General features: G+C 42.0%; 1 protein-coding gene across 2 annotated transcripts in view; it reads left to right on the forward strand.

The window, feature by feature from the left end:
• Positions 1-12979: 12979 nt before the first annotated feature.
• The window catches only part of CAPRIN1 (cell cycle associated protein 1), a 36933-nt gene continuing 25222 nt past the window's right edge, over positions 12980-24690 (forward strand). Inside the window, exons 1-2 of one of the 2 annotated variants that reach the window (XM_045808517.2) lie at positions 12980-13164; positions 13713-13928. In XM_045808517.2, coding sequence (XP_045664473.1) covers positions 13713-13928 — 216 coding nt within the window. In that variant the 5' untranslated portion in view covers positions 12980-13164. The remainder of the gene's footprint in view (positions 13165-13712; positions 13929-24690) is intronic. The other variant, XM_045808518.2, reaches the window with a different exon arrangement.

The following is a 24690-nucleotide window of genomic DNA, read 5'->3' on the forward strand; positions in this document are numbered from 1 at the left end:
ATTCCTGCATCCATATTTGCCTCGCTCCATGCTATTTCCTCTACAAAAGCCAGAGTGATCTTTTACAGAATGCAAATCTGATTAAACCAATATATTCTGTTTCACTCCCTTGGGGTTCAAAATGAGGTCACGTTCCTCTTAATGTTCAACTCTGATGAGTTAGAGCCTTCAACTTGTCTGCCTAGTGTGATAACTTCAGATTCCAAAGGTTCAAATTGTCTTAGCAGATGGAACTGGAAAATCTGCTCATATTCTTTTTGACTGCTTGACTGTCAGTAAAACACCAGACTGTACTAGTCCCCTGTCCTTGGGTCTCCTTATCCATTACAGTATGCTCTGCAGTAATCAGGTACAAGTGTCCACCAAAGAGCCCAGGGTAATCCTTATCCGGTGAAAGAAAGTGTTTTGATGGTCTAAGCCCCACAGTGTTTCGGTTCTGGAATTGGGGGGAGGAAATCTTCCTTTATGAATGTCACAGTCAGCGATGATGGCTCAATGCCACAGTAGGCCGGGGATCCAAATGTTAGAGCTCTTCCCTTACACAACTCTTTCAGTTCCCACACATGGACAAGGAGTGATGGTGGCTTACATTTCCCAAGGCAAAGCCTTAATGCCTTTGCGAATTTGTGCAGGCAGACTGGTTTGCTCTCGCCCAGGCCTTGAGGCCCAAAGGCAAAGGATTTTACCAGAGGCCAGCAGCCTGGGCCCCGACACTAATCAGAGTGCACCTGAAGCCTAACGAGTTAGGAAGTAGTCTACTTCTTTCCGGGAAAGAAGATCATTTTCAACCCAAATGTCCCTGACACTCTCTAGTTCCTGTCTTTAGTAGGCCGTCTGACCACTAACTCAAAGTAGAAACAAGGGAGAATCCCAGGAGCTGTCTTCTCCCTCAATCACGTTAAAGCAGCCACCAACCCTTGATGAGTTTATCTATGAACACCTGTAGAATTCAGCTCTGACACTTAGTTCAAGCGCTTATTGGTTCTTTTACCATTTAATCATTCCTACATATCACCCTGGCTTGACTGCCAATCCTAACCTCCATATTGCATTCATTGATCTTTCTAAAATATAAATCTGATCCTGCCTCTGTTCTGTTTAAAGCTCTGTAATTAGTCCCCATTTATCTATTGCAAGGATGGGGTTCTTCATCTGAGATGCGTGAAGCAGGAGTCCGTGGGTGGGCATCAGAGAATTGTGAATGATACGCAAAATTTTATACGTGCGTTTTTCCAATGAGATAGCTCATGGTTTTCATCAGAGCCTTAGGGGAATACATTTCCATAGAAAAGCTAAGATCTACAGTTCAAGCTCACGCTGTTTAGCTGGGATGAAAGGGATTTTCATGACCTGGTCACTGTTTACCTGGTCAGTCTTATCATCTGCATCTCTCTCCTACCATCCCTCTCCACCTAACACTCCAACGATATAAAACTGCTCGTGATTCCTAAAACACACCACATGATCTCATGCCTCCTGTGCCTTTGTGCATACTGCTCCCTCTGCCTGCAATGCCTCTTTCCTTTATTCGCTCTCGTCTGCTTGTTACATTTATCTTTCAAAATCCATCTCTGGCAACATTTTCAGAGAGCTTTCCCTGGTTCACTCCTATAAAGAGTTAACCACTCTGACTTATGAGCCACCTCTCTTTCTCGTACAGGCTTCTGGTTTTGCCCATATTTGTGTCCATAACAAACTGAAATATTTTAAGGAGACATTTTTATTGAAGTGTAACATACATACAGAAATGTGCAAACTATTGAAGTGTGCAGCAGCTCAGTGATTTTTTACAAAGTGAATACATGAGTGTAACTGTCACTCTGATCAAGAAATAGAATATTGTTCTCTCTTGCTGTCTAAAAAAAGGAGGGGGGCACCTGAGTGGCTCAGAAGGTTAGGCATCGGACTCTTGATTTCAGCTCAGGTCAGGATCTTGGGGTCGTGGAATCGAGCCCCACGTTGGGGCTCCATGCTGGGCGTGGAGTCTGCTTGGGATTCTCTCTCTCCCTCTCCTTCTGCCCCTCCCCTCTTTCTCTCTCTCTAAAAAAAATAAATAGAATATTGTGGGGTGCCTGGCTGGCTCAGTCGGTAGAGCATGCAACTCTTGATCTCAGGGTCATGAGTTTGAGCCCCAGGTTGGGTGTAGAGATTCCTTAAAAAAAAAAAAAAAAACTTAAAAAACAAAAAGAAAATAGAATATTGCCAGGACTCCCAAAGTTCCTCTTGTTCATCCCAGTCATTACCTAGCCTCAAATGCATCCACGTGTCCTGATTGCTTGTACTATAAATTAGATTGCCCTTTTAAAAAATTCCCACACTCTCAGGGCACCTGGGTGGCTCAGTCAGTTAAGCCTCTGTCTTCCGCTCAGGTCATCATCCTGGGGTCCTGGAATCGAAGCCTGCATTGGGCTCCCTGCTCAGTGGGGAACCTGCTACTCCCTCTCCCTCTGCCACTTCCCCTGCTTGTGCTCTCTCACTCTCACTCTCACTGTTTCTCAAATAAATGAATAAATAAAATCTTTCAAAAAAAATTCCATACTCTCCTATCCAGCTTCTTTGATTCAACATTCTGTGTATTAGACTCACTCGTGTTCCTGGTAACAGTTTGTTAATTTTCACTGCTGTATGGTATTCTGTTGTATAATTTATTTATCCTTTTTTACTACTGATAGACGTTTGAATTATTTCCATTTTTAGCTACTAAGAGCAGGTTGCTATAAGCATTCTCATTCATATCTTTCAGTTACCTAAAATGCATTTCTATTAGGGATATATCTAAAAGTAGAATTTCTGGGTCATTGGGTATGTGATTATTCAGCTTTAGGAGATATTGCCAAAGACTGTTCTAAAGTGGTTGGATCAATTTCTACTCCCATCAACAGTGTTTGAGAGTTCCAGTTGCTGAACATTCTCACCATCAGTTGGCCATTTCAGTTTTTAAGTTTTAGCCACTTTGGTGGCTGCAGTGTTACCTCGCTGAGGTATATACTACACTGAATTTTATTTCTTTGTATATCAGTCTACCCTTCTCCACATTGATTTCCTTGAGGCCATGGGACTATGTCTTCGGCAGCATTGTGTACTGACACGTACAGGGCCTGCCACTCTCAGGTGCTAAAGGAAGTGTTTGTTGAGTGAACAGATTATTGGAGAAGTAAGAAGGGGCTGACAAGTCTTCCTAATGCGAAAATCAAGCTTTCAAGGTAAGTGACTGTCTATTTTTGCCTAACTTTGAGTCAAGTCCTAATCATCAGACTTGTTGGAGTGTCCATCCACTGCCAGTATTATTCTTCTGGTACTTTCTCAAGGACTCAAATGCTAGGTACGCCACAGCTTTGAATGGGAATGTATACACCAGGGCAGTGACAATTCTAACCGTAAAGTCAGAAGACACCTTGAAATATAATCATATTTCCCTACTTTCTGGCAAAATCACATCTAAGCCACCCAAAGCAGAGAAGAAGCTAATCCTTGTTTAAAGATGTCAATCTTTACTTAAGTCCGTGATTAAAGAAGTTAATCCTTGCTTAAACCTTGCGGGTTTGATGCACACCACTTGTCACTGAGATAACATTCACTAGGGTAGCTTTGATTAAACAACAACAACAACACACAGACAGTAAGTGTTGGTGAGGATGTGCAGAAATCGGAAGCCTCCAATACAGCTGGTAGGAGGGTAAAACAGTGTAGCTGCTTTGAAAAACAGTTTGGCCATTGCTCAAAAACATGATCACAGGGGCACCTGGCTGGCTCAGTTGGTAGAGCTTATGACTCTTGATCTTGGGGTCATGAGTTCAAGCCCCACATTGGGTGTGGAGATTATTTTAAAAAATAAAATAAAATCTTTAAAACAAAAAACCACATAGAGTTACTATTTGACCCAAACGTTCTACTCTAGGCATATATCTAGAGAACTGGAAACGTATGACCGCACAAAAACTTGTACACAAATGTTCATAGTAGCATTATTCGAAATAACCAAGAAGTGGAAACACCCCAAACGTCCATCAGCTGATGAATGGAATTCATACAATGGCATACCGTTCAGTCGTAAAAAGGGATAAAATATATGCTATAACATGAGCGAATCTTGAAAATATTTTGCTAAGTGAAATCAGCCACAGAGGCCACATATTGTATGGGGCCATCTATATAAAATGTCCACAATAGACGAATTCACAGAGATAGAAATTAGGTTAGTGGCAGCTAGAGGCCGGGAGAAGGAATAAATGGGGAGTGACTGCTCATGGATACATGTTACTTTTGGGGGTGATAAAAATGTACTAAAATTAGACAATGGTGATGCTTGCATTACTCTTCGAATATGCCAAAAACCACTGAATTGTACACTTTAAAAGGATGAATTTTATGGAATGTTAATTGTATCTCAATAAAGTTATACAATACCTTGAACTGTTACATTTACTTTTTTGCATAATTTGCTTCTTACCTGAACTATTTGCTTGTATTACTCCTGTAACTTCAAGAAAACAAAGGTTTAAAAAATACAGGTGACCCTTGGACAAGGGGTTTGAACCATGGCGGGGGGGGGGGGGAATGCCCCACTTAAAAGCATATTTTTTCAATAAATATATAGTGCAATAATGTCAATGTGTTTTTCTTATGATTTGCTTAATACCATTTTCTGTTTTTCTAGCTTGCTTTATTGTAAAAATGTAGTATATAATACATATAATAGACAAAATATGTGCTAACCAACTGTTTATGTTATCCGTAGGGCCTCCTGTCAACAGGTTAGTAGTAGCTAAGCTTTGGGAGGGTCAAAAGTTATACACAGATTTTCTTTTCTTTTTTAAGATTGCATTTATTTATTTGATAGAGAGCACAAGCAGGGGGAGCGGCAGGCAGAGGGAGAGGGAGAAGCAGGCTCCCCGCTGAGCAGGGAGCCCGATGAGGGGCTCGATCTCAGGACCCTCTGATCAGGACCTGAGCCAAAGGCAGATACTTAACCAACTGAGCTACCCAGGCGCCCCCATCTACACAGATTTTCGGCAATGCAGGGAAGGGTGTCAGCATCCCAAACTCCCACCTTGCTCAAGGATCAACTGTATATTTAATTATGATCTGTATTTTATTCCTGTATTATTACCTCTTTTTTTTCTCTCATCGAACCAGCCCACGCCATCCTAAATAACTGGCCTCTACCATCTTCAGGTGGATGTTAGCATAGCATTCATGAGAAGTGTCACCAGCTTTAACTCCAAAGAATGTCAAGGAATATGCTCGTGCAGAAGGACAGGGGTGCCACAGGCATTCGGTTTAGACAAGAAGAACATAGGCAAAAGTTTGCTGGTTCCTTCCCTCATTGTCCTCTGGAAGCAACCAACGTCTTAATCCAGTAAGACTGGCCCAATCAATGTCCCCTTTTATTTTTCTCTTCTGGTCTCTTGGAGAGGAAAATACGAAGCAAAAAGTAGATGCATGAAACATGGTATTAGAGTATACTACTGTCACCTTAGACTACTTTTTAAAATGTCTTCCCCTTAGTTTTTTCCCCTTGCTCCAATGATTTAAAACAAACAAACAAACTTAAAAAAATTCCTCTAATCCTGCGCTTCTCAAGATGTGGTTCCCAGCCGAGCAGTACCCACATCACTGGAGGACTTGTCAGAAATGTAAATTGTGGCTGCTGGACCTGCACCTGCCGGCACTGGGGGGTGGGGCCAGCGAGCTGGGAGGGCGGGGCCTAAGTAGCCCCCTAGGTGACCGTGAAGCCTGCTGGCGTTTTAGCTCCGCTCCTGCCCCTCTTTCTCAGCCATCAGCTTTCCAGGCATAATGCACATTATTAGTAGGCGCTACAGATCTGCTGAGCCACCTTTCTTTCCATTACCCTACCTCCCCTTCGCAGCTCTGCTTGAATTCTTCCCTCAGCCTGTTTCTCTCAGCATTTTCTCTCCCATCTTGGAATCCGATTGCTCTTGCCCAAATCAGCAACGCGTGTTTCGGTCCTTTCCCACCTAGCTGGTGATTGTCAACATTCCCTACTCGAGAATCCCTCACAGCACTTCCCAGGAAGAAAGAGAAGAGGGTAACCGTGAGAAGAGAAATTTTTGTTTGAACATTTATGGTACTTATTCTGCCAAAAATAAGTATGCGGCTTCTGTGGAGCAGAGATTGACAAACTTGAACGTGCGAAGGGGAGTTTGTGGTTTTTAAAATGCACGTTTCTAAGCCTCAGATTCTGGGCTATAGACGCAATATTGGGGGTGGAGTTCAGAAACCTTCATTCTCACAAGTGGTTCTGGTGATTTGGAAGGTGGTGGGCCTTGCCCACTTTGAGAAAAACCGGGTAAAGCAGGAGTCTTATGGGGGGGGAAGCTTCCATACTTTTCCCCTTTGCAGAGTCTCCACTCACTGGAAATTTATACAAGAAAAGAAGAAAGTAACAGAGGACCTGCATCTTTTAGTAACATTTTCCATGTCTTTAATTTAGTGATTGAATGCTTAGGAGACCTTTAAATAAAGTTCTCAGACTCTCAAAAAGAAGAAAAAATGATATTAACATCTGAAGGGTAAACTGTTAATGTAGGGGCAGTTCTGCTGTTAGGTGGGAAAGTCATTCTTGAAATAATACATATCCTAAACAATTGTAGAAACAATCCTGAATAAGCTAGTTACCTTTGCACTTATATTCTCCTAGTGTGTAACTTTGAGATACATAAAGTTTTATTCCTTCTAAAGTTGTCACTTTGGAGGAAATTTTCTCAGAAGATTATTGTTTACAGTGGGCTATAAGTATTAGTGGGAGAAATGTGTGTGTGTATATATATATATATATATATATATATATATATATATATACACACAACCTGAGAAAGATCATGATTGGTCATCAGTTGCCAAGATGCAAGATGATAATCTGTTTATAGTTCAGTGTTACAGTCTTGCACATTTTCTTTCTTCTTTTTAAATTTTTAAAAACGATTTTGAGAGAGAGAGTGAGAGCGAGCGAGCACAGGAGCAGGGGCAGAGGGAGAGGGAGAAGAAGACTCCCCTGCTGAGTAGGGAGCCTGATCCTGGGCTAGATCCCAGGATCCCTGGGAATCACCCAGGTGCCCCCTTGCACGTTTTCTTTCTAAAGACTGCCCCCCCCATGATTGTCATCTCAATGCTTTTACTTGTGAAGTACCGGAACAAATGACTACATTTTTGGCCCCATAAAATAGAGTTGCCCAACTTCAGCATTATCAGTATGTTGGTCTGGATAATTCTGTGTTGTCTAGTGAATTGCAGGATGTTTAGAAGCATCCTTAGCCTCTACCCACTAGTTGTCAGTAGCACCTGCCCCGCACCCCCCCCCCCCCGCAAGTTGTGACAACTTAAAAATACCTCCAGACATTGCCCAATGTCCTCAGGGGAGCAAAATTGCCACAGGTTGAGAACCATTGAAATAGAACATTAAGTGAAGAAAATGTACAATTCATACAATTCACATGGTAACTCTGTGGAACATTTCAATTCCTGTGGTCAAAGTATTTTTCCTTTTATGTTGAAAATAGTGTGTAGCTTCTGAGAGTGTTCAATTAGAAATGACAGTATTTTGTGAAATCCAATAAAACTATTCTGAACATATTGTACCTCTACAAAATATGAAGCATATCTCTAAAAGTGATATTAACTTAAAATTAAGGTGGACACATGAAAATGTAAGTGGAAAAGAATATTATCTCAGTAAGAGGCAGTATGGACCAACGATAGTATCAATACTGTACTGATATGTTAATACAGTAGGCCATATTGACAAAACATTTGTGCCGGGGACACCTGGGTAGCCCAGTCGGTTGAGCATCTGACTCCCGGTTTGGGCTCAGATCATGATCTCAGGGTCGTGGGATTGAGCCCCACGTCCAGCTCCTCACTCACTGTGGAGTCTGCTTCAGATTCTTTCTCCCTCCCTTTTCGCCCCTCCTGATCTCTCTCTCTCTCTCCCTCTCAAATAAATAAAATCTTTAAAAAAAATTTTTTTGTGCCAGGCATATTATTGCTTCTGAGAATGCAGAGATGAGAAACAAAACAACTGCCTTCTCTTGTAAGGCTCAGAGCCTAGTGGGGACTCAAGGACACATGGACAAGTAATTACAACACCGAATTATCATTTTAAAGGGCAGAACTGGAAAATTTTTTATTTTTTTAATTTAATTTTTTAAAGATTTTATTTATTTATTTGACAGAGAGACACAGCCAGCGAGAGAGGGAACACAAGCAGGGGGAGTGGGAGAGGAAGAAGCAGGCTCCCAGTGAAGCAGGGAGCCCGATGCGGGGCTGGATCCCACGCCCCTGAGCCGAAGGCAGATGCTTAGCCACTGAGCCACCCAGGTGCCCCTGGAAAAATTTTTATAGCAGTGTTTACAGCTCACTTGTAGTAAAATGACTGAAAAACAAATTTAAGAGGCTTTAAAAGCCTTCGCTGTGTGAACAGTGTAGTTCATACCTAGACTAGGTTTCTGTCAATCTGACACAGATAGTTAATATAATTCAGATGAAAGTCCCCCTCTTTTTCCTTATCATAAATAAACTTGGCATAGTTTATTGGGTGATTGAAGTTGAAGCAGCTGGACTTTTTTGCCAAAATGATCAGGATAAGTAGTTCAATTATTCACTTCACTTGCCTGTGAAGACTTCAGAGTGCTGTGATCTAATGAATGAAATGAACATCAACTTGGGAGATTTGTGTTAAAATATGTAATTAAAAAAAAAGATTTTATCCATTTAGGGGCACCTGGGTGGCTCAGTCAGTTAAGCAGCTGCCTTCGGCTCAGGTCACATTCCCAGGGTTCTGGGATCCAGCCCTGCATCAGCCTCCCTGCTCAGTGGGGAGCCCGCTTCTCCCTCTCCCTCTGCCCCTCCTCCCTGCTTGTGCTCTCTCTCTTTCAAATAAATAAAAGATTTAGAGAGAGAGCACAAGCAGGGAGGAGGGGCAGAAGAGCGGGGAGCCTGATGCAGACCCTGGGATCATGACCTGAGCCGAAGGCAGCCGCTTAACTGACTGAGCCACCCAGGCACCCCCAAAATATGTTAATAATGAATATAACTTTAAAACCAACATTTTTGGAGAAAGTGTTTTCCATTTACAGACATACCTCATTTTATTGTGCTTTGCAGATACGTTTTTTACAAATTGAAGGTTTGTGGCAACCCTGTGTCAAGCAAACAGCATCTCACTTGTGTCTGTGTCACATCTTGGTAATTCTCAGTATTTCAAACTTTTTCATCATTATTATGCTTGTTATGGTTTTCTGTGATTAGTGATTATGACTTGCTGAAAGCTCAGATGATGGTTAGCATTTTTGGGTAATATTTTTAAATTAAGGAACATACATTATGTTTTAGACCTATCACAGCACACTTAACAGACTACAGTATAAACAAAACTTTTATATGCACTGGGAAGCCAAAAAATTCATTTGAGTTGCTTTATTGCAATATTTGCTTTATTGCAGTGGTCTGGTACTGAACCCACAGTATTTCCAAGGTACGCCTGTATAGATATATGCTGCTCTCCCACTGGTTTGCTGGGAAAATACTTTAATTTTTCTTGTTTCTTCAGTGATACAATGCCCCCAAGCTACTGCATGGCTTTGGATTAGAAAAAAAGGTTAAAAAAACCCAAAAACACAAACAGTAAAGGATTAAAAGTCCACCTAAACATAGCTTCAGTCCCCTGTCAAGTAGGAAATAGACAAATTTGGTTTGCTGGGCCATGGCATTGTACTAGGGAGTATGTCAGACTAAAGACACTGATTTGCCTTAAGATGTATGGCTCCTCCTGGACTTGCTGACCTGAACACACAACTGTGAAAATGTCTGAAAACCAAGGAAATGGGATTGGGATCACTGTACTGTAGGAAGTGAGAGCATGGGCAGGTATGCATATTCACCAAATTTTTCTGGCTCATCTGGCTTCCGGGGAGGCATTTGATAGGATAGCACCTCTTGGTTGTGGGATCATGTGACTCTTTCTGGCCAATGGGGTGTAAGCACGCATGTGGCGAGTCTGGGGTATTTGACCAGCGATACTCCCTACTTCTTATAATAATCAGCAACACATAAGATATGGTCTCTTCATCAGCTTGAATCCACTGACTACTGTGAACATAGCCCTCTGCTGAAGGACAGGGGATGTGTATCATTTTTTAGCAAAGGATTGGCAAGCTTCTTCCATAAAGTATGAGTACTTTAGGTTTTGTACACCATACTGTTTCTGTTACTATTCAACTCTGCTATGGCATGAAAGCAGCTATAGGAAAGATATACATGAATGGATGTGGCTGCATCCCCCCCAAAAAAGCTTTACAAAAACAAAAGGCCACCTGGCCTTGGGACTATAGTTTGTAGACCTCCGTTTTGTCACAGACCTTTTAGGATTGTTACTGCAGCATAACCTTGCCTATTTTGATAAACTGGGGCTGTGAGATGGCCCCCCGAGTGAGAATCTTTGTCACCTGTGTTGTCATCTTTTCCGCTCCCTCTCAACAATCTTCTCTTTTTCTTTGAAGAAAAGCCTAACTTAGCTGACTGTGGGTCTTTATGCTCCTATAATTGTTATAGTATGACGGTGCCCATGAAAGGCACAAGAGGCCTCTCACAAGCCCTCTTCAGCTCAAACCTGAATTCATTAGAGGTCTCCAAATCATTGGTTTCCATAGTTTAGAATCACCAGGAGGGGGTATTAAAAACTGAGTGCTGGGCTCCAGCCCCGGAGTTTCTGTGGATCTGGGAAGAATTTATCTAGTAGAATATTTCATGTCTGATCTTAAAAGACATTGGTCAAATTCTAAGGAATAAAGCAGTGATTTTTTTTTTCAAACTTCAATGTGCATGTATATCAGCTGAGGATCTTGTTAAAATGCAGATTAATACAGCAGGTCCCGGGTAGGGCCTGAGATCATACTGATAGTGGTCAGGCTGAGCATACTAAGAAATGCAAGGGGTTAAAGGATTCTAATCATCTTTGTAACCGCTAGGTGTAGCACAGTACAGGTGCTTCAATAACCTTAGGTCAATTTTGACTTCTCTCACACCTTACAATTTGTTAGCAAATCCTGTTGGTGCTATTATAATATGCAAAGCATCCACCCGCCCATCACCACCTTCACTGTACCACTCTGACCTTGGCCACCACCATCTCTAGGCCATATTATTTCAACAGCCTCCTCATTGGGCTCCCAGCTTCTCTTGCCCCACTTTCCCTCTTACCTCTAATCCACACACATGGTAAATTCTTTACAAAGCTGCAAGAGGACTTCTTTAAAACCCAGGGTGATCATGTCACCTCCCTGCTTAAAATTAAAACTATGTATGCGGTGACTCCCCATTTCACTGGCAAAGGCCAAAGTCCTTGCGATGGCCTGGCAGGCTTCAAAACACTGGACCTCTTTTTTGTCTTTGACCTCGTCTCCTACTCTCTGCTTCAGTCACTGTGGCCTGCTTGCTCTTCTTGAACCCACGAGCACACTCCCATCGCAGATCCTGAAACTTGGATGTCCCTCTACCTGGAAAATTCTTCCTCCAAGATAACTGCTTGGCCTCATGCCTTTCAATTTTGCCTCAAGTGCCAGCAAGGCTTTTCCTGACCACCTCCTTTGGTTTTTTTTCTTCTGTACCATTTCACTATCTGACATTTTTTCTTTTCCACACTTAAAATGAAATTCCACAAAGATATTTTTTTTGTTCACAATCCCTAGCATTAAGAGTTCCTAACACATATTAAGGTGCTCAATAAATATTTGCACGAATAGGTAACATACTTTGCAGCTAACTGGAATATCTTTGAGCCTGGAAACTAGGCTCCCTCAGGATACACTGTTACCAGCCACTATTACTCATTTTATTCCCTAGGGAACAGTAGGTTTGGTAGAATCCTCTTCAAAAATCCTTTTTTTTTTTTTTTTAAGACTTTATTTGACAGAGACAGCGAGCGAGAGAGGGAACACAAGCAGGGGGAGTGGAAGAGGAAGAAGCAGGCTCCCAGCAGAGGAGCCTGACGTGGGGCTTGATCCCGGGACTCCGGGATCACGCCCTGAGCCGAAGGCAGATGCTTAACGACTGCGCCACCCAGGCGCCCCCAAAATCCTTTTTCTGAGAATTCAAATTATAAATTGGTCATTTACTGCTGTCATACATTATGCGACTGAAATCACTGATTATGTTCCTTTAATACATTTTCTTCCAGCACTTGGCTTATTTTCTGTTCACTGTCCACACCCACCCCGCCCCTAGTTTAATTACAGGACTGGAATAATTCTCTTGGAGCAACAGAATATTTTTGTTTTGTATTCATTCAACATTCTCTTAAGAGTATTAGGTAAATCCGAAACAAAAAGAAAACAGTCTAATTTGTGATACTCGGGCTTATCGGGTAAGTGTCATCTTAAGATAGATTATTTTTAACCCGAGTCCAGAGTTTTAAGACTTTTAATAAGCCGCCCATCTTGCTCATTTCCAACGCGTTCTACAGAGGACTCCTAGGTTACGTACCGGGTGATTGTTTTGCGGGGAAAGCGGCGAACTGTCTTTTTTTCAAAAGACCTTTTGGGGTGTGGGAGTTTGCTTGCTCTGCATACAGAAGGAATTCTAGAAGCTGGGATTGCACCGCCCACCCCACGCACCCCTTACTTGCAGAAACCTTTGCCGCCCCAGCCCCCCCATAAGGGCTCTTTACAGGGCAGACGCCAGCTCCGATCCAGCTGCTTGACACCTATTGTCCCCATTTGGATGTCAAGCGACTTCGCCTGAAGGACCCTAGCTTCGATTTCGCTCCAAACTCTAGGCGCCGCTTCTGCAGCCCCCCCGCCCTGGGGCCCTCCGGACCTGCGCTGAGCGGCCGCCCCCTAAGGACAGGAGCTAGGGCGGCGCGGTAGGAGGCCGGGTGGGCGCTTCCCCGCAGGCGTTCGCGCCGGGCAGCCCGAGCGGCCGCGAAGGCCCCCTCCCGCAGCTTCTCCCGCCCCCTCCGCCCCAGAGGGCCGGCTGGCTAAGTCCCTCCCGCTCTCGGCTCTCCGCCTCACAAGCAGCGGCTCTCGGTGCAGCGGGGATAGGGCGAAGCGGCCTGCGCCCACGGAGCGCACGACATTGCCCGGAAGGCACAGCCACCCTTGCCCCCTCAGCCGCCCACTCGGGATCTCCAGCGGCCTCCGCGCGCGCACGGTGAGCGCCACCCGGACCGAGGCGCTGACAGGAAAGAGGGCCGCTGCCCCGAGTGTCCTTTACCTCCGGATCGGCTGGACCTTCTCGAGGGGCTTGCTCCTCCAGTCTCCCCTCCCCCCACCCCAACCCCCACCCCAGTCATTACCAGTGCCCTTCTCCACCCTTCTCCGCCTCTTAGCCCCGACCTCTCTCCTCCCTCCCTTCCTCGCCAGGCGACGAGTGCCGGCCCACCCCGGCGGGGACCGTTGCACTGGCCGTTGGCGGCAGGCGCTGCGAGGCCCCGCCCCCGGCGCGAGCCTCGGTACCCCGGGGCCGGTAGGCCGAGCCTGCGGCCCGCGCGGGGGAGGGGCGGGGCGGGGGGCGGCGCGAGGCCGGGCAGGGCGCCCCGCTGGCGGGTCGCGCGCGCGTCCTCATCCCCACCCCCACCCGCTCGCGCAGGCTCCCGCCCGCTGCGCGTTTTGTCCCGCGTCTCGCCCCGTCCGCCGCCTGACTCGCCGCTCTTGTCCTCCTTCCTCCCGCTTTTTCTTCTCTCCTCTCACGGTCTAAAGATGCCCTCGGCCACCAGCCACAGCGGAAGCGGCAGCAAGTCGTCCGGACCGCCACCCCCGTCGGGTTCCTCCGGGAATGAGGCAGCGGCGGGGGCCGGGGCAGCTGCGCCGGCTTCCCAGCACCCCGCAACCGGCACCGGCGCTGTCCAGACCGAGGCCATGAAGCAGATCCTCGGGGTGATCGACAAGAAACTTCGGAACCTGGAGAAGAAAAAGGTGCCAGGAGTTGGCGGGGACGGGAGGGTTGGATGCTCCGACCCTGACTGCTGTGGCCTGCCCTCTTCCCGTCCCTGGCGCATCCCCTCCACTCACCCCCACCCCCCACGCCCGGCCTGCTCAGTAAACGGAGCTTGGAGCCCAGAAAACGGGCTCCTAGGGGAGGTGCTTGTCACCTGACCCGGACGCGGCGCTCCCCCCCCCCGCCCGGGCCGCCTTATTACTCTCCTCCCGCGGTGGGCCAGGCTTTCTGGCCTTTGGGAGTGGGATGCGTGAGGGCGGGGGCCTGTCCTGTCGCCAGACTTAACTGAGTGATGCCCTTCGCTCCGTCACCGAGGCCCGATTTCTTTGACGGAGGGCCAGCAGCAGAAATGAAAGGGGTCCCGGTGAGGGGCCTCAGGGCTCAACGGACCGCCTCGTGGAGTTGGGGTGGCCCTACGTCCTGTAGCCGTGGGGCTGGTCCGCTCCGTTGCCGTGTACCTGAGGCCTGTTCAGTGTCTCCGCTCCTCTCGGGATCTTCACCTAGAATTGCTTCTCTATCAGGCCCCTTTTGAGTGGGTCTTCGATTTGCTACCCACCCCCCGCCCCCGTCTGATGGGCGCCCCCACGTTTCCTTCTTTGTTTCAATTGTCTAGGTGCCCCCTGAGCCTCACGCTCAACTCGATCCCGAGAAGATTTTCTGCAGCGGCTCTTTGCTCCTCCGGGACTCTATAGAGGGATGGGAGGGAGACTGCCACGACTGAGATTCGTTGGGGGGCGTGGGTCCGGGTTAGACCGAGGGGATCGCCAGGTCTCTGGGCACATGGAGAGAGCGTCTAACATGGCGGCGGCTGCGAGGAGAGGGAAGCGCTTTACAGGAGCTGCATTGTGAGCACAAAGCGAAAGCAGAGGGGGAGGGCACAGACCAGGCAGCCGCCCCGGCTGGCCTTCCTCGCCCCCCCCCCCCCCAAAAACAGTCGAGCCACACCCACAATTTTTTGGATTCAATAGCTGGCCATTCTAGGTCACACCGTGAGGTTGATCTTCAAGTAGGCCTTTTGTTTTATGCTTTCAGTGCAGGACAGTGTACCAACTCTGTTTAGAGCGACACGTGTGTGTGTGTATGTGTGAGTGTGTATATATGTGTGGGTGTATATGTATGTAGAGAAAGGGTCTCAGTAGAGTGAATAATTCAACGTTCAGTAAGACTGGTGGTGGAAAGGAAGGAGCAAATCAGTAGTACAGAAAATGGGGTAATTACATCTGACTATCGTGCAAACTTTTTGCCTTTTACCTTAAAAATAACTTTGCTTGAATAACGTCTTCTTGTTTGCTTCTAGTAAAATATATTTATTATATCATTTTGAATTTTGATGAAGTCATTTAAGAATGTTTATTTAGCCACCCACCTAACAGTGTTACTTAAGATGTTGAGACTATTTAGCTAAAATTTGGGCCATAACAAATAACTTGAAGAAAATGGTGTAGGTCATAATTACTTTAATTGCTTTGTTCTATGATTTATTTTATATATTTTGGGAGTTTTAAAACGAACATTTTTAGGCGTGGTAACTAATCTGTCTCATTTTTCCGACTGGGAATTTTACTTGAATTTCTTAGATTTTATTTGAAATCAAGAGATGCTCTACTTGTGGATGTCTACCTTTTGGTGATACAACAAGTGTGGTTTATTATAAATGATAGAAATACTAGATTTATCAATAGCAATAAAAAGTATTTCACTTGTAAAGTTGCTACATTTAAATATGTAGTGGAATAAGCATACCCAAGGCCAGTATCTTCTGAGTCTGCCATCTGATTTAGTTCTTGCTACTCTATTTGAACTTGAGACTTAGGTATCTTTTTAAAACCTCTTACGACAATAAGCAATCATGTCAATTTGGTTGATACCTAAGTGGTTTAATTTTCAAAATTCTTAGGAAATGCCTGTTTTCTTTTAGAATAGGAACCAAAAGATAAATAGTAACAATGTAATATTGTAAATATAGACACTTAAATGTAGATATTTATATTTTAATGACTCAAAAATAAAATTTCAAAGTTCTTACTGTAAAGTCAGGCACTGGATTAGCAGCCAATTTAGCTGGGAGGTGACTGAGTCTAGTGCTCCAAATGTGTATGGGGAGTTTAGTTTATAAGCTCTATGAGGGCCTGACTCATGTGTATGGATTTATATTATATACAAAGCCTAACACCCGCCCCCTCAGCCCCCCCATAGAGGAGAAAGTAATGTAACTGTTATTACAGAGATTATAGACTAGGCTGGTAAGTACTGAAAAGTTCCTGGTATTGGTGGAGAAAAAACTATACAAAGTAACAAAAGTATTTCATATCTTTTTTTCCCCTCCGGTCTTCTCGGTGTTCTGGATGCTAGTGGAAGGGTCAAATTACAGTTAACTTTTTTTTTTTATAACATCACAGAATGAGGTACCTACTTGTTAAATAGTTAAGTTGGCAGTACTGATGTTGTGACTTAATTACTATTGAAATTAAGTTTTACTTTTTGAGAAATTCACGGTGTTTGGATTTTTCTCTAAACACATCTGGTGTCTAGTTTAAATTATATTTTTTCTGTATCTAGATGATTTACTGTATGAAAGGATTTAACTGTGATTTTTCAGTAGTGAGTGAGCATTTCTGATACACCTAAAATAGGATTTACTTTACAAATCAGTTTTGAACCTTTGTAGAAATCCTTATGCAGTAAAGTAAGATATTTATAACTGGATTTCTTTTTACTTCAGTCCACTTAGCAACTTATATTTGAGCTGTATTTCAGACTTGACTATTCATGAGAGTCTTCTGGACAAGATCATTTTTAATGGATTCTGAAATCAAGTATCCTGACCAAAATTACTACCAAGATATATAGTATTACTTACTTTAAGACTTGGAGAATTGCAATAATTTTATTACACTTCATTTAAAATACAAAGTTATTTGTTAATTTTCTAGTAAGTTGAGCCATGATTGGAAAGCTAAGCGTCTGTTCAGTGAAAATGCATGCTTAACATTAATGAAATATGATCCTATTATGTAATGCAACTAAATGGCCTGGTAGTTTTTGAAATTTGGGCTAATAAAACTAGGTGTGTGTTTAGCAAAGAGAAGAAATGCAGCTATAATCGGAAGAATGAAGTTCAAAACTCCATTTACAGATCTTTTAGCTTTTATAAGTAATAATCAGTTGAGTGCCTAGTTTTCTTCATCAGTTTGTTGTGGAACTGGGCTCTAGGCTATGCAAGATGGTAGAACAAAGCCTTAATATTAACTGAAGAGAGAGCTCATTTATATGGAAGACGTAATCAGTTTAATGTAGAATAAAGGATGTTTTAATAGATGACATTTAAAATTTTTATGCTTTTTAGAAATATGAAATCACACTAGTGAATTTGGTAGGTGAAAGATTAACCAAGTGTTCTCTTGCAAGACAGTCTGGCAGCTTTGTAACCAATATGTGACCAGAAGTGATAGCCAAAGTGTACTTACTGGTTTTCATACTACTCCCTAAAGTCTTTTTGCTCTTTATATCTTTTCAGTTAATATACTGAAAAAGGATGCTGTCGTTGTTAGAGAAGATAACATTTCTTTACAGAGCACTGCAGTGTGCCTCTACTCAGAATATTCAGTGCAGCTGTTGTACAGAATTTCTTTAAGTATTTTGAAATAAAAGCATTCTTAATGGTTTTGTAAGTAAAATCTTTCTTGGGGCTAACATCTGAAGTTTTTCTTGACAGAGTTAAAAATCTCTGATGTATTCGCTTCTACAGAACATTGGTTGCATGAACTATTTCTCTGCAATGCAGAGGGCAAGATTACTTTGTTTTGCATTCACCTTGTCACAGGAAAAAAAAGCATTTCTAATGCTTCGTTTGTTTCTCTCTGCCTGCCTGGGTGTGGTGTGTGTGTGTGTGTGTGTGTGTGTGAGAGAGACAGACAGAGAGAGAGGGAGGGAGAGAGAAGTATTTAAAATTTGAATTTAAGAAGGAAAAGATGTGAATTTCCTCATGTGATAACATGGGTTTTTTTTTTTACATGAGAGTAGAATCCCAGGTATTGTAATGAGGATGAATTGGCTTAACCTGAGCATGTTATTTTACTCTAGATAATTCCTATGTGGCAAGTATTTCTGTCTGAATACATTTCGTGTGACTTAGAGATTAAACATACAATCTGTCATAATTTTATGTACTTAATGTTTAGTTTACATTTAGGAGGATTAGTACGATTTCATCTTTAAAAAAATTAAATATTTTTAAATGTTAAAATTATAACAACATGCTGTTAATTTTATTACTGTATTGGTAATAGAATCTAAGATATCTTAAGATCTTAAAGTCATTTTAGGATTTGGTTGAATTCATTTTACAGGAGAGTAAATTGAGATGCTCAGGTAAAATGACCCGGTTTGGAATGAGTGAATTCCAAGGTCTCTTGTATTATGGGGGTGATTAGAATTTGTAATGTTCTGCAACATGAGTAATTTTTCATGTTTAAGCTGGTCCTTTAGAACCAAGTGAGGCTTTTCACTTTAAATCTTTTAATTAGAATTCCTCTGTTTTAAAAAGCTGAAAGCAAAAGGACAAAGCTTTTTATTTCTTCATTGTAAACCTTTATTACTATCTTGTTAAATTTGTGTTTGTAGGCTGTTCAGGTGATGGGGTCTTGAGAATAACAGTATAGGTAAAGTCCCATTGTATCAGGTATCATTGGGACATCTGTATTGTTGTAACGAAATGAACTTTTAAAGCTTAAATTCTGAAGTGTCGCTTTATGTGTATGTAAGCCCCAAGCCCACATTTGCTCCTCTTGACTCAGGCTTGGTATGCTGTAGACCAGATAATTTGGGAAAAGCATTACCAGTAGGAGGAAGTAGGAGGTGTGTCAACCTTTCCATCTTAATTCTTGTATTCCAGGCTTCTGGGTATTTTTTAGTAATTGTTCCCATTTTCTGGGGGCAATGAATTGTATGTAAGCAGTAGAGAAGGATGAGAGGCGCACCAGAAGAGACATTCAGCAAAGTTGGAATTGTAAATTCCTTGGCGTCTGTTCATTTCTTTATTTCTCCCACTAGCTACACCGGTGCTTTTGTTGGATAGAGTATGAGTGTAAAAACATACATGAAGGAGACTATAGGGCAGAGTTCAGAATTCATACTTCCTGAGGAAAAGGGAAGGTGTGCTTCTTGGCCATGCTCAGCTGAAGTAGTCTGTTTCCTTTAATGTCCTGTACTATCTATTATCTCTGTACTTCCTTGACATTTTTATATTGTTTTATGTTCTTACCTTTTGTGTTTTTCTAAATAGGTAGTTGAGCTCCTCTGGGGCAGAGATTATAAATGATATCACACGGTGCCTTATGGGTGGTAAATGCTAAATAAATATTTGTTAGTTCAACTGAATCATATAGAAATATTTGTAGCTTCATCAACAAAACCCTATTAGGATGGAGTAATCCATGAGGGAGAAAATGCTTTTTGTGCAGAGCTATTTACTGCAGTGTTTTTACTGAAATGGAATTTTTCCTGGAGAATTTTCTTTTCTTTTGATTTATTTTTTAAGTGAGTAGCATTGATGAGTAGGCAACTAGAGCACATTTTAAAATCTTGGTACAATAAGCATGATTTGTAAATAGTCTTAGGAAGGGGGACATAGATCATTCTTGGTATTTGAACCATTATAAATTATTAGAAATTTCACTGTACTCCCCTTAATATTGTTATCCAGACATAGAAGTAACTGAAATATACTTTAATCATTGAAAAAACCTTTTGGTCTCCATTTTAAATGAATTACAGTTCTCATCTTTTTACGTAGAGTTCTCAACAGAGTGTATAAAATCATCCTAATGAGTAGTTTGGTTAAAGCAACCAATAGTTCAAAAGATATTAATTGAGATTGTCAGTAATCATTTGGTTTTCAAATGTACAAGCTTTAGACTTCTTAAGAAAATAATTCAAAGTAGCTGATTCTGGAACTCTTCAACATTATACTTTCTTGTTTTCCTACTAGAGTCAGCTGCTTCCATTCATTCAGACTTTACCACATAATTATAGCCATGGACAAGGAATAAGGAATTTTACAGGATTACCTTTTACCTTTTTTTTTTTTTTTTCCTTTTCAGTGGGACAAAAGTCTTAACCAGATTAGACTCCTGGTTACTTTTTTGCTTGAAAAACTATCTTACAGTGGGATCTTAGATAACCTCTAATTTAGCGTTCTCTCTTAATGTTTAAGAAATCCTGCATTGTTGACAAGTATTCACTCAGTTTCTGCATTAATCAGTCCTATAGGGCCTGGTAGAATGCTCATTTCTCAATCTGTTTCATTATTGGACAATTCTTTAAGATCTTAATGTTAGAGTCACCTCTCAACCCACCCTTCCCCTGCTCCCCACAATATTTAATACTAACTTTGTTTTCTGGAGCAGCTCAGACTTCTACAATGTGAGAAGGCTTCCAGCATTTGAAGAGCTGTTACAGATCATCCATGGATTGTAGTATATGTTCTCTCTGCCCTCTTTTTTATCGTTGGAAACTTTTGTTTCTTAATATCTTTCCTGTCTCCTATGAATTTTACTAGTAACTAATTGTCAGTTGTCACCTGGAGGGTGAACAGGACGCAGTCAGCTGCCTGCCATTATGTGGGCAAAGTCAGAATTGATATTTCTAGGTGAAGAACAGGGAATATAGGGATTGGAGACTTGAAATAGTATCTGGAAAGGCCGCTGAAGATTATGGAAAGTTGAGAAGAAAAGGAATCCTTATCTTTTGCGTTTTGTATTTTTCTTTCTATAGGTTTTCAGTACTGTAGAAGTGATTTATTTGGCCTGGAGACACAAAATAACTTATAGATAGGTGCTCTTATTATTGTTATTTTAGGCTTCATTTTTAACTTTTCTGTTTCAGTTTGGAGATCTCTTTAATTGAGACCAGAGGTTTACATAGTTTCTTGGACAGCCAAGCTAGTTTTTTCAGATGTTGTCCCCTCCTACTCTTTTTTGTTGTGACTATTTATAATTGTGTAGTTAAAGATTTTTAGTTTTTTGGAGTCTCTTTTGCTATTTCTTTTTCATTATGTAATTTTAAAATGTTTTCTTTATTCATTTATGGAAGTTTTCGGATGTAAGAGGAAGGAAGGAAAGCTCAGGAGGATAGCTATTTTGGATATTTATCTTCTGGTACCCTCATTGCACTGTCCTGAATTTTTAAAAAGATATTTCAGTAAAGTAACTTTTGTGGTCATGAAAAAATCTTTGGGAAGAATGGGAGATCTAGTTGTACTGCGATTCAGTAACATAATACTACTCTGGAGAAAGGAAGGGAGGAAAACAGCAGGGTAAAAATGAAATGTAGCAGTGGCTAGAATCCAGAGTGACATAAAGGAGGAACATATTGAGGCACAGATGATTTTTCTAAGATTGATGACCTTAGGCAAGTTATTAACTGCCCTGTCTTTCAGGTTCTAGTTAGGTGAATATGATTGATAATAGCCCTTGCTGATAGGGTTAGCTGCCTGATATTTTAAATTTGAATGTCACATAGTGAATACTGTCTACAGACAGGAGATAGGGTGGGACTGGGCAGTACTTCTTGGGGTAATTATTTCTTAGGACCATGTTGTCTTTTTTTTTTTTTTTTTTTTTTTTGAGATTTTAGAGTGCACGGGCAGAAACAGGGAGGGGCAGAGGAAGAGAGAGAAGCAGACTCCCCATCCAGCAGGGAGCCTGAAGCAGGGCTTGATCCTGGAGGACCCTGGGATCCTAACCTGAGCTGAAGGCAGACACCCAACTGACTGAGCCACCCAGGTGCCCCCACATACTGTCTTTTGACATTTATTGGGTATAGTCATATCTCTATCCTGTGGTTCCCCTTTAGAGACTGGATAATCTGAGAAATGGCCTGATTTTTATCTTCCTCATGTGGTGCTATAAATGAATGTTTAATACTCTCAGCATGCTCAGGAGTTTGCAAAGGAACCCTAAATCGAATTTCAAGGTAGAATCTCAGAGGACAGGTTTTTGTTACCAGTGTTACCAGGCTTTCTGATAAAGTACCTTTTTATGCTAGGAAAACAGCTCCATTTTCCAGAAAAGATACTTAATATTCATTTTATATGGATGCTATGAGTAATTGACCAGCTTGTTAGTACTAGGTGTTAGGTAGCCATGTTCTAGCTTAGGGAAGGAAAAAGCTGTGTTTGTCTGGAGCCCTTTGCTTCTGTACTTGCCACTTTGCGCTCATTGGAGTTAATGTTGGATCAGTCATTGTGAAAAGCAAGTTATTTACATATTGATTTAGTTCATACTGTAAATTTAACCCTAAATGAAGAGTTTTTCTGCTTGGACTTTAAGCTATTTGAATGGGATGTGACAATAGGAATGAAGCCAGCTACGATAGTGTCATTTGTCTTCGAGTTATCTACCCTTGGGACTAGTGTAGATACCAGGTCTTTTTTTTTTTAATCTCTAAAAATTACTTAGGAGTGAGCGGGGATTGGAAGCCGCCCTCATTTTGAAAGGCAGAAAATTAGACCAATTGATTGTCCTAAGAGGTGTTCTGTTGTTAGTGTGAAATTTGGCACTCACCAGTGAGTTTAATTATAAAGTGCTCTGAACTTCTGGACAGTGCACAATTTAGTAAAAGTAGTACTGCTGTGAATGGAAGATGGTAATCCTTCAGTGTTCAGATCATAAATGGACCTTATGTAAATGACTAGGTTAAATAGATTTATAAGCTGGTTTAGAAAACCATCATTCAACAAGTTTTCTGAATTTGTTTAAAGCTAAACCTTTATGTAACCAAATTGAGGCTAACATATAGTGATCTTTATGGTCACAATTTGTATCAGATGTTTGATTCAAAATAATTTCTTACATCTGTATTCTACTGGATTATTACAAGAGAATTACAGTGTGTTTGATCTGGGTGAGTTGAACTTAAGCACACATTAGAATCGCCCAGAGGGCTTGGCAAAAAAAGCACAGATTGCTGGGTCCCACCCCCAGAGGCACCTGGGGTGGTGCCTGAGAATACATTTTTCTTTCTTTCTTTCTTTCTTTCTTTCTTTCTTTCTTTCTTTCTTTCTTTCTTTCTCTTTCTTTCTTTCTTTCTTTCTTTCTTTCTTTCTTTCTTTTTCTTTCTTTCTTTTTCTTGATTTAATTTTTTTTAAGTGATCTCTATACCCAATGGGGTTCGAACTCAAAACCCCAAGATCAAGAGTCTCATGCTCCACCTACTGAGCCAGGCCATCCAGGCACCTTGAGAATTTACATTTCTAACAAGTTCCTAGCGGGTGCTGATTACTGCCGTTTTGGAGACCATACTTTGAAAATCACTGACTTGTAGATCAATACAGGATCTCTGCTATGTACAGATCTAATTATGTGTAATAGGCAACAGAGATCCCCCTTAGTTCAAATTCCATGGTGATAAAGTCTTATACACCCAAGCAGCCAGAAGATCCTGTAGGATACTGATAAAGAACAACCCCCCCCCCCCAAAAAAAAACCTAGTGCTCTTTAATGTAGAACAGTTTTTTAATTGTCCCTGCAGTCTTAGTAAGTTTTAGTTTCCTCAAATGAGGGCTATTTATTAGGAACTTTGACCAGACTCAGCATCTTGGTTTTTTGAAGATTGGGCCAGGACAAGGGGACAGGATATTTATAACGGTAGTATAGCAGGTGTTAATGGCTATAGAGGAACAAATGTGAAGCTATAATGAAACTTTTGTTTTATTATGGTTAGAAAAATTATAAAAGACCTGTAGTTTCCATTTATGTAATTAATGACATATTTTGATTGCATCACTAAAGCTACAGTAATTCAACTCACCAGGCATAAAGAACTGTGGTCAGCTTTTGAAAATACTCTGTTAAAGATCCTTGAGATTTTTCAGTTACATCATGATTTTTTTTTTTTAAGATTTTATTTATTCGACAGAGATATAGACAGCCAGCGAGAGAGGGAACACAAGCAGGGGGAGTGGGAGAGGAAGAAGCAGGCTCATAGCGGAAGAGCCTGATGTGGGGCTCGATCCCATAATGCCGGGATCACACCCTGAGCCGAAGGCAGACGCTTAACTGCTGTGCCACCCAGGCGCCCCTACATCATGATTTTTTAACATGTTTCTTCTGTCACAGTTAACTGTCATTTCTTGTGGCAGTGGCAGTCTTCCCTTTAAAAACTATGGCTCTTAAATTATTGTGGATTGAAAAATTTGAAACCTGTTATAGCAATATAGAAATCAAAAGAAATAGATGTAGGAGTTTTAATGAAACAGATCTTTGTTTTCCCTTTTAATGTTTTTCCAGTTACTCCTCTGTGATAGATTACTCCCAAAACTTACTCCATTTTATGATGCACACAGATTCTGCCTGTCAGGGATTCAGACAGGGCACACAGTGGGGTTGGTGTCTCTGCTCTGTGATTCCTGAGGGCTCAGCTGGGAAGACTAAGGCTTGTTCACTCACATGTCTGATGCCTAGGTTAGAATGACTCTTAACACTAGGATTGCTGATCAGAATTCTTATATAAGACCTCTTCATGGCTTGGCTTCCTCATAGCATGGCAACCTCAGGGTTATTGGACTTCTTATGGAATAGCTTGGGGCTCCAAATATGAGTGTTGTTAATGACTAGCAAACAGGACAGCGGTACGTTGCTTTTAGGATACAGCCTTGGAAGTTTACAGGATCGCTTCCACTGTACTCTGTTGGTAGAAGCCCACTTAATACAGTGGCAGGGGAATTGGACTACTTCTACA

Source organism: Ursus americanus, chromosome 24 (assembly GCF_024610735.1).
Source record: "Ursus americanus isolate L20-20 chromosome 24, mUrsAme1.1.p, whole genome shotgun sequence".
Taxonomy (NCBI): Eukaryota; Metazoa; Chordata; class Mammalia; order Carnivora; family Ursidae; genus Ursus; species Ursus americanus.